Genomic DNA, 10,406 nt, shown 5'->3' with positions numbered 1-10,406 from the left:
GCTCGGTGGGGCCAGGCTGCAGGAGCGGGGGGGGGGCAGCCTGAGCCTCTTCCTCCCCCCCTGCTTTGGCCCACCGCTGCACTTGGGCTGCTGCCCTCTGCCCTGGGCGGGTGACTGAGAAAGTGCTGCTTTAGAGAGGCAAGAGATGCCCCCCCCTGCCCCAAAGGCCCGCAAGACCTGGAGGCCCAGAGGCTGCCCGCTTCTCCCCTCCCTCCCCTCTGAGGCCCGGAGAGCAGGGCCTGAGCGCCCCCTGGTGGCGCATGTGGGGCTGGGGAGAGCCCAGCTGTCCCGAAGTCACCCTGCCAGGCCTCCAGCCAGGGGGAGAGAGGGGGGAGGGCGGAGGAGAGCGGAGGGCTCCCAACAATCCAGGGCGGGAGGGGGGCTTTCTGAAAACGGGCGCTGGAAGGTCACCTTGGGGCAGAGAGAACTGGGCTCCTAGTCAGCAGCAGCAACAGCAGCCTTTATTTTAATTTAATATCCCAATTTTGAGGCTGCCTGACTCTGCAAGGACTCTGGGCAGTTTACAGAAAAACAAAATTAAAACTACCACACGAAGACCAACCCCTAAGAGAGAGACAACACCGGGGCTGCTGCCTCCCCCTGGCTGCAGCTCACTTCCCAGCTGGCCTTGGCTCTCCCGAAATAGGTCAGTTGCTGTCTGTCCTGCACCAACCCGGGGTGTATGTGTGGGTGTGGGTGTGGTTGCTTAGTTTTTTTTCAGAGGGGGGAGGAGTAAAAATAGCTCCGCAGTGGAAAGGCTGCCTTTTGCTTGTCCGGTGGCTCTTTCCAAAGGGGGGGGCTCTGAAAAGAGCTCCTTTCCCACATCCTGCTCCCGGCTGCCCCCTACCGGGGAGGGGGCTCAACAACACCCTTCATGCAGCATGGGGGGGGGCAGTTGTACACAGCTGACCTGTAGGGAACTGGCAGCAGCTGTGGGGCTGGAGCTGGGCTCTCCCCCAGGGCAAAGAGGTCTACCCTTGCAAGGGGCCTGGGAGGGCTCCTCCCCCGGAGGCAGAGCAGGTGTCAAAGGGGGGGTGTCTCAGGCCGAACCCCAATGCTATCCCAGGTTTGCTGCCTCACAAGCTGGCAGACTCGGGTCGAACCCTCCAGCGCCTTCATGCAGCCCAGCTGGGCTTCCGTCCCGGCTCCTGATGGCGTTGCCCACCCACATTATCTTCCTGCCCTGGGGAGCCCCGGACAGCTGCGTGACGGAAACTGCCACCCTTGGACCGATCGTGGGCAGCCTCTGCCTGGCTCTGCGGCCTCCAGTTTTGGCACGGCCAACCGGGGGGACCTTTTCAGAAGGGGGCTAGCTGACCGTGCCCACCTCCCTCCAGGGGCACAGGGAGCTTTGCCTTCCCAGGGCAGGGCGGCACTGGGCAGCCGCGGACGGGCCCAAGGGACCCCGGAGGAGGGGGGGAGGCGTTGCTGGGGTTTGTGTTCCCTCACGCTGAAGCCGGGAGTGTCTTACGGAGGCCAAGGGCCCCCCCCAGGTGTGGTTCTGCCTCATGGTCCACACACAGGGTGGCAGGGGGGGCAGTTCCAGCTCTTTTGACCAGTGGCCACACGTTTTATATTTTTCCTTTAGACCTTTGGTCCTCAAGAGCATCCGGTCACTCACCTTTTCCCTTCTGCCCCCCCCCCTTGAAGACCCGGTCCAGACCCTCGTCCTCCCCCCCCCACCTGGCTCAGCAGAGGCTGTGCTGGTCTGTGCTTGTGGTTTATTTATTCCCCATGGTTCAGGGCGAAGTCTTCTCTATCTGTCAATCATGATCCTTCATGCGTGTAAGGGAAGGGTATCGGGGGAGGGAGGAAAGGGGCCAGGGGGAGCCGTGGCTGGACGGGGGGCGCTTCCCGCAGCTCGGCCGCCCTCTGGATCATGTCCAGAGCCTCCCAGAAGAAGTCTTTCTGGAAGGTCATGAGGGGCATGCTGCCCACCGCCTCCTTCATTTTGGCCATGCGCCCCTCCAGCGTGGGGCACTTGTGCAGCTGGCTGAGGTACTCCTCGCAGGTCCGAGCGGCCAGGGCCTCCGAGTCGCTGGGGGCCACGCCGGCCTTGCTGGCCGGCAGCTCCCGGTAGGCAGGCACCTCCTCGATGTCGTGGCTGGACAGCATGTAGAGGCACTCCCGAGTGGAGCAGATGCGGCGGGCACACGGCGGCACCTGTGCGGGCGCAGGGGGGGTCAGGAAGGCCCGGGGAAAGAGGCCGCCAGCCGAGGCCAAGCGGGGAGCGTCTCCTGGAGGCCGAGCCCGCCTCCCGGCCCCTCTCACCTTGATCTGCAGCCGGACAAAGGAGGCGCTGCCCTTGGGCCAGCCGGGCAGGCGCCCCCCTGCTCCACAGCCGCAGCCCATCAGGTCCTTGCTGAAGTCCCCGCTCTGGCTCAGCACCAGCGTGTGGTTCAGGCCACACCACAGGTCGATGGGCCACTTCAGGTAGTGCACCTGGGGGGGAGGGGGAGGAGAGCCGGCATTGGAGCAGTGCCCCCCCCAACACACATAGAGAGATGAAATGCACTTCCTACTCCAGGCGCAAAGCCGACCCAAGAAAAGCTCTGACATCGCACAGCCGCGGGGGGGGGGGAATGGGGGGGGCTGTTGGCCAGACAACCCTGGAGACGCCCAAACCCAACAAGAGCCACAAGGATGCAGCCTGGGAGAGAAGCCTGGGGGATGAGACCGAGACCCCCGGGAAAACGGGAGGGGGCAGGTCAAAGTCTACCTGGGCAGGCTCCCCGCGGTCTATCTTGTCCCCCGTGCCCAGCTGACCGTAGCGGTTATTTCCCTGCATGAAAATCCGTCCAAATTCATCAACCAGACCCAGGTGGTTGTAACCCAGGGCGCAGCTGAGCACCTGCGGAGAGAAGCAGCCGGCTGAGGAAGCCTGAGTCGGACTGGGGGGGGGGCGCAAACGGCAGGAAAGGCAGCCTTAGGGGAGGGCAGTAGGGAAGGGCAGAAAGGTCCCAGGAGGCTGCCCAGGCTGAGCACCTTGGCTCCACTGCTAGAAGGATGCCTCTGAGCATGTGCAGCTCTTTTCCCCAGGAGCTGCAAGTAGGGATGGAGGGGGGGTGGGGTGGGGGGGGTGACCAGCTTAATTTTCAGGTCACATCCTTAAAAGAGCAGGTCTGGGGCTGAACTGTCCCGATTCCCCTTGGGAATTGTTGCCTCACTAAGAAACCAGTGTGGACGCAGTGGTGGACCCACCCACCCCCCAGACCCAGAAAGGGGAGGGCCACGGGGCCCCGAAGGGAAGGGAGGGGAGGACGAGAACACCTGGGCCTTTTCCTCGTTTCCTCCCCCCCCCAATCCAGAATCTGCCCGCCTCCTGCCGATTTCACTGCAGCTCCTTTTGTGTGCCAGCCAAGCTCCGGCCGTGGTGCCAGGCGAGGCAGCCTTCCGCCTGCGTGTTACCTTGGCTGGGAGGGAGAGGGCCAGGGGCATCTGCTGGTCAAGAGGGTCGAAGGCATGCAGGGTGCCGAAGAGATCGCGGTAAACGCCAGGCGAGTGGACCTCGAAGTAGACGGTGCCCTCGTCTGGGGTGGGGAGAGAGGCCCACGGTTGGCCCAGGCCCAGCGCCAGAGAGAAGCGGAGTCTGCCCGTCTGTCCCGTGGCTTCTCTTTCCCCTCCGCCCTGGGCCCGATGCTCTGGCCAGGCCTTGATTTGGAGGGCCGGCTCTTCCCCTCCTCGGCCTCCACCGCTTGCTTCCAGCCCTCCTTTCCCCTCCATGCCTGCCTTGCTCCACAGGAGCTGCCCCCTTCCCAGGCCATGCCAGCTGCTTCTCATCGCCCACCTCAGCCTAAGATGACTGGGGGGGGTCCCTCTCGGTCGGGGCCCCTTGCACCCGGATGCTGTACAGCCCCCGGATTCCTGTCAATGCTGCAATTTATTTTTAAAAGACCCTGATAGGGCTACCGTCATACAACCATCCCAGGCAGCTCAGGACAACTGAGAAAACCGCGTTAAAAGAACAGAAATCCCACTGGCCAGAGCGGTCAGGCCCTGCCAGGGCCCGCCCGTGAGGCCTCCGGCGGAAGGCATGGCGAGGCGGCCGCTCTCTGGCCGTTACCTGTGAGGTAGACGGCGCTGCTCTGGTTCGAGTGCATGTGGCGGACGGAGAGGTGCGGGAGGCACTTGGAGACCTTGCGGAGCGCCAGCTGCACCTTGTAGGAGCGGGGCTGGTCCAGCTGCGTCTCGTTCACCACCAAGCTGTAGATTTTTCCTTCCTCTGCCAGGAAAAGAATTCCGCCCTGGCCGGTGATGGCCGGGAAAAGCCTTTCGCTGCCCCCTCACATGCGAGGAGGGGAGGCTGGCCTTCGTGCCCGGGCGGCTTTGGGCCGGCCCCTCATCTCAGCCCAAGGTGCCGGGGTCGGGGGCGAGCCAGTTGCTCAGTTCCTTTCGCAACCAAATGGACTTGGCGCTTGTGGGAAAGCGGCCAAATCTGCCCCGTTGTGCTCCGGGGAGGACCCCCCTTGAGCGCCTGGGGCCCCCCCAGCCCCCGCTCCTCCTCCTCACCTGTCAGGAGCAGCAGGGACCTCTCGGTCTCTTGCCCCACCAGCACGATCTGCCTGAACCTCAGGGCGAAATGGAAGGTCATCTTGAACACCTGCTGCCCGCTGGATTGCCGGTACACCTCCACACAGTCGCAGAGGCGGCGGCTGGTGGCCGGCCCAGGGCCCTCGCTGCGCCCCGAGGCGGGGCTGGACGGCTGCTCCCAGGTGGCCAGGACGTACAGGTACTTGCGGTACACGGTGTCGTTCCGGGGGTCTGTGGCGAACTACAAGTTGAGGACAGGAAGAGGCACCCACCTCAGGATGCTGCGAAGCCCCGGGGGCCCGAACGGAAAAGAGGCCGCCTGCAACCAGGGGGGCACCCCCCATCACCCCCCCCCCAGGGCTGCCTGCTCTTTTTGGAATAGGTCTTCCAGGCAGGCAGGGATCAAGGAGTTGGCAGTCAAGTCCTCCGCCCCCCCCCGGGAACTGGCCAGAGGCCGACTGCCAGAGGGGGCCTGTCGGCCCTTCAGAAAAGCCGCTGCTCTCTGTTCCTCCTCGGGCCGTGCGGAGGGTGACAGGGAGAGGACGAGGGGCAGAGGTGCCTTCATTTCTGAATCCTTATTCCGAACAGGTCCTCGTGTCTGGTCTCCAGGGGCTGGAGCCAGCAAGAGCCTGGCAAGGCTGGCTTGAGTGGCACGCAGTGAATCTGTTGCCGAACTTTGCGCAAAGGCCATCTCCTTTCCCATTTTAAGGGCACCAGACACGGAGAGGCTGTGCAAACAAGGCACGATGCCAGGCTGGTTGAGAAACGCCGCCGGAGGGAAAGGAGGACGCTTTGTGGGGAGACTGGCGGTGAAAAGGACCTGAGGGGAAGGAGACTTGGGAGTGATGACCGGATGTTAGAAGAGAAAGCCCTCAGCGTGGGACGCCCCCTTGCGAGAGGGGGGTGTCTCATGCCTGAGAATGGGGTCCGCGTCCTCTCTTGGCATTAGACACAAGTAGCTCTGGAAAGGGAGAGGCCACGGAAGGAGCCCACTCTCGTCTTCAGAGCCCTCAGGTGTTCTGGAGCAGAAAGGGGGGGGTGGGGGGGGTCTTGGTTTGCAGCGAGCCAACTCCTTAAGCTGACATTTTCCCCTTTTCTAGCCACAACTTCGCTGTTCTTGGTTCAGGAGAAACCAAGAAACCGCGAAGGAGGCAGGAGACACTGGGGATTCCCGATTTCAAAAGGCCGGCTTGGGTCCCCTCCCACCAGGACTGCACTTCCCCTGCGCCTGGCAGGCCAAGGCACGTCTAAAGCAGTGTTTTTCAACCTTTTTTGGGCAAAGGCACACTTGTTTCATGAAAAAAATCACGAGGCACTCCACCATTAGAAAATGTTAAAAAATTTAACTCTGTGCCTATATTGACTATATATAAAGTAATTCTCTTGAATAGGAATCAAATAAACACAAAGAAAGTATTTTATAATTACTTTTCAATTTTTCCCACGGCACACCAGGCAACATCTCGCGGCACACTAGTGTGCCGCGGAACAGTGGTTGAAAAACACTGGTCTAAAGGATTCTGCTCCCCTGCCATCTGGGAAGGAGCAGGCCGGCCTTTGGCCTCAAGAGGCACCTACGTCCTTAGCGCTGCGGCACAGCACCATGTAGCGGCAGGCCCGGCGCCACTGGACGTGGCCCATGGTGGAGGAGACCAGGGCATTCTTGAGGAAGAAGAGGGTGCCATTGTAGTCCAGGATGAAGACGTGGTCCTTGGTGGGCAAGAACTTCCGGTAGCCGTGCGAGAGCAGAGGGGCCACCGTCTTGCTGACGAAATGCCGCCGGCCGCTGAACATCTGGAAGTACAAGCCCTTGGTGTCTGTGGGACAGAGAGGCCAGAGGGCAGGGAAATTGGGGCTGTCTGGAGGAGCTGACTCAGCAAAGCTTCCCCTCCCAGGTGGGGCTGGGGGAGAGGCCCCCGTCACATCCGAGGCCATCCCGGCCATCGTCCACTTCCCGTCCTGCGTGCAGCCCTCTCGCTTCTCCCTCCCCCCCTTCCCCGCCCTCCACTTCACACCAGGCTGTACTGACAGTTGAGGATGGCCAGTCTCTTCCAGGGCTGGCTGCCCCCCGAATTCTCATCCCGCAGCCGAGGGGACAGGCGGCGGCAGATCCGCTTCCAGACTCCCTCGCTGTCGCAGACTTCGTAGAAATACCGGCAGGTCTGGCCGAGAGCCACCAGGTCCCTTACTGGCAGGAAGGAGATGATGTAGTACAACTGAAAGAGGAGTGGGGATCGGTCAGGAGGCACCCCCGGCCAACGCTCTGCACCCCCTTCTCCTGCCCGGGTTCACCCACCAGCTCAGGAGGGAAGAGCTGCAGAGAGGCAGATTCTCCTCTGGTGATCTTGTCCTCCGTGGCCTCGGTGGATGAACTGCGCCGCTTCTTCTTAGGCAGCTGTAGGCGGAAGAGAGGAGCTGTCCGTCAGCCACCTTAATCTTGGGTCTCCCCAGCTTCCTCTGAAGCGGCCTGGGCAGCTGCCGGACGGCCAGCTCGGCAGGCAGAGATCTTTCCTGCCGGCAGCCTGCGCCCTGCCTGGTGGACTGGTGCCTGACAGGCCCTGGCGAAAAGCCAAAGAAGAAACGAGAAGCCTCCGCCTCATTCCTGATACTTCTGAAACTGCGAGGCGAGGCTCCCCATCTCCGACCTCGCCCGAACCTCGGATTCCCCAGGTTTCTTTGTGGAAGCCACCATCAGCAATTAAGCCGGCGGGGACCCTGGCTTCTTGGCCAGATGAAGGGAAGGGGAATGCACTTCCTAAAATGGGCAGCAGGTGGCAGGACTGACCAGGGAAAGAGCGAGCGCCTTAATTTCTGAGGGAAAAAGCCCCCCCCATTGGCCCGCCTGGTGGGGCTGCCGTTCAACTTCATTGTGGCTGATTCACAAGACTTTTTTTTTGCACGCTCAGGACAAGTGTACCCTTTGTTTTTGTTTTTTGTAGTTGCTCTGTTGTACTGTTTACTTGGGTGTAAAAACGTTTTGAAATAAGGTCAGTTGAATCTGCCAAACCCCACAGGAGTCTGCTTTTCAAGGTTTTTGCAAAAGACTGTGAGTCACAGAGGTCTGACTGACTCGTTCCCATTAAAGGCAACGACATTCGCAATAAAAGTCCATTTCTATGGAATTCTCCAGCTTTAAAGGAAGGTGCGTAATGCTTGCAAACTGATTTGCATTATGCAAAGGAGGAGGGGAGAAGTAGAAATTTTCCAGGCCAGGCCAGGCTCAGAGAGAGAGAGAGAGAGAGAGAGAGACTCTCCCTTCTTCAGCATCTTCCTGCTGCCCACCCCCTTCCCTCCCCCCCTCCTCATAGTTTTCCTCCTCCTCCTCCTCCTCCTCCAGGCCCCCCGGGGGTCAAAATGCTCACTCCAAGCGGCTCTTCAGTGCTAGAGAGCAGGGAGAAGCGGGGCGGCCTTCTCCTCCTGAGTTTCCGGGCGATGCGCCTGTCGCTCATGTCTGCCCACCCAGCCGTGGACGGTGCGGTGGGGCTGAGCTCTCAGACCCACCCTTGCTGCTGCTGTGCCCAGCATGGCCAAGGCTTTTGAACGCCTCTGCCCACCAAGCCTATCACCCCGGGGGACACAGCGCTATGTGATAATGGCCGTCTTGATGGCTTCACAGAGACTGGGTTTCCCCGGGTAACTGGGGCACTGTGACATCAGCGCCCCTCCGGGGGACCTGCTTTGTGACCTGGACGCAAGAGATGCTTCTAGCCTCCGGGCCAAAGGTTAGCCCGAGGGGCAGGGATCCCACAAACGGGGGCTCTGGCGGTTCCCGAGCCGGGTTTCTTCCAAACTGCTGCCTACAGGCGTGGAGGGGCCTTGAGGTCACCCTCCCGGCTTCCCTTGTGAAGAGCTCCTGACCCAGCGGCTCCTGCCCTGCCTTTGGGGTTGTCGTGAAACCTGAAGGGCGGCTGGCGGAAAGGAAAAAAGTTTGTCTGTTTGTCTCTTCGCTGCAGCCTGCAGTCTTGGGGAGGGCTTAGCTTAGTTCCTCTAAGTTCCCAGGAGGTCAATGGGGGGGTGTAGAGGGAATTAAGTGGTTGGGAAGGTTGTTTTTTAAGGCTTACCAAATGTACTGGAAACACTGTGGAAAGATTTGCACTGGTCGAAACAATACCAAAGGTGATCGGCGAGAGCAGCCAGCTGAGTTCAGCTTCCCAGGAGAAGCTCTGCCCAGCCGCTGGATTCCCTGCCTTGGCAGAGAACTGGGGGGGGGGTTCTAGAGCCTGCCGGGGTTCCAGGCACATTCCCGAGAAGGTTAGGTGCCCAGGCTCTGGGCCTCTCGGCTTCTTCCCGCCTCCTGGCCTGACCCCGGGCCTCATCCACCTGCCGCCGGGAGCTGCCGCTCTGGCCTTCGACCGCGAGCTACGGGTATTCTCCTCCGTCAGTGGCGCTCTGGCTTCCAACCCTGAATCGAGGGCCCTACTTGCAAATGCTCCCCTGCCGCTCCCTGGCTCCGATGGGGGCTGGAGCTTCCCCTTCAGTGGGCAGCGGAGGGCCGCCCGGAGAAGAGGAAGGCCGCTGGGAGACGAGGAAAGCGCAAGACTGACTTACCTGCCCTTGTCAGGTTAGAACCGCGCCAGTCGACGGAAGGCAGCGGGAATCCAGACCGACCAGTCCAGGGGAAAGCCTGAGGCTTCGTGATCTGCAGCTCACTTCCTCGGATGTACGGTGCCGTGGGCACAAGTCTCAATAGTTGCAAACCATCCCATCAATAATCACCCTGCAATTTGAACTCTGCAGCACAGCGGTTTTCCTATCCGGCCACCCACAGCCCCTCCCCACCCCCAGCCGCCACGAACCCAGTTCATCAGCTCTCGGGTTTTCTTCCCCTATTCTCAGTTTGCTCAAGGAAGAAAATGTTGCAGTGCTCCCGCCGTGACCGAGGCGACTGGCTGGCTGGCTGGCACAGAAGAAAACATCCTTCTCCCGGCCAGCAACCAGGCACGGGGCCGCAGGGTGGAGGACCCGAAGGTCCACCTAGCCCTTTTTGTGCACAAGGAAGCACGGGGCACGGAGGGACAGCGCACAACGGTTCACTGATGCAGAGGAACCCCCCTGGCACACCACGCCAGGCCTCTTAGCCTCTCCCAAGAGGGGCTTCTCCCATTTCATGGTGTACAGCTAGTCTTCGGCTTCCCCCCCCCCCCCGTTCGTTTAGTCCCTGTTCAAAGCTACCACTGCACTAAAAAAGGGGATTTATGACCCTTGCAGCATCCTGTGGTCATCCGATCAAAATCTGGCCGCCGTCGCAATATCCCGTGCCACCTTTAGCAACCCTCTGGCAAGCGAATCCAGAAAGGGGAAACCAGACCCACTTAACAACTGTGTTACTGACTTAAAAATTGTTGTGATTCATTGAACCACTGTGGGAAGGTCGTAAAAATGGGACAAAACTCACTTAGCAACTGCCTTGCTTAGCAATGGAAATGTTGGGATTGTGGTCATAAGTCGAGGACTACCCGTATTAGACGTTACATCTGGCATTTCCAGTTATTGTTCGGAGGGTGCGGAAATCACAGCCTAAAGCATCAGACAAGCGCTTGGTTTTGGGAGGGAAGCCGGGAGCCGCCAGCCTAACCAACCCGGCCCAATCCAGGAATAAAGGCCAGCCCCGAATGTTAGAGAATACCCCCACCCAGTGAGGGGTGCCCAGTTCCCCCCCCAAATCAGGGTGTCCTTGTCAGCCCCACAGCCTGTTACAGGTGGCTCCTGTCTTGCCTCTCAGCCCAGCCGGCTGCCCTCCCTGGAGACCCCAGCCCAGGGCAGCCTCACCAGCCCCTTCAGGGGAAGAGAGGAATTGCCTTCAACTGCCAGAATTCCCCACCCAGCAGAGCCCACCCGTCTTAAAAGGCTCAGAATAACAGTGTAAGGAGGGATCT

The 10,406-nt window shown here is 60.7% G+C and overlaps 1 protein-coding gene across 1 annotated transcript; it reads right to left on the bottom strand.

Annotated features, from left to right (window-relative positions):
* Nucleotides 1-1,767: 1,767 nt before the first annotated feature.
* Nucleotides 1,768-7,979, bottom strand: LOC308677847 (F-box only protein 24-like; the record flags this gene model as incomplete). Its single annotated transcript, XM_081344544.1, has 10 exons — nt 1,768-2,163; nt 2,272-2,442; nt 2,720-2,851; nt 3,409-3,530; nt 4,064-4,222; nt 4,510-4,771; nt 6,109-6,347; nt 6,560-6,746; nt 6,827-6,925; nt 7,893-7,979. The coding sequence occupies 10 exons, from the start codon at nt 7,977-7,979 to the stop codon at nt 1,768-1,770; spliced, it is 1,854 nt and encodes a 617-aa protein (XP_081200670.1).
* Between the last annotated feature and the right edge of the window lie 2,427 nt (nt 7,980-10,406).

This window comes from Vipera berus (genome assembly GCF_964194415.1).
Source record: "Vipera berus genome assembly, chromosome: Z".
Classification (NCBI taxonomy): domain Eukaryota; kingdom Metazoa; phylum Chordata; class Lepidosauria; order Squamata; family Viperidae; genus Vipera; species Vipera berus.
This window is presented reverse-complemented; position numbering and strand designations above follow the sequence as displayed.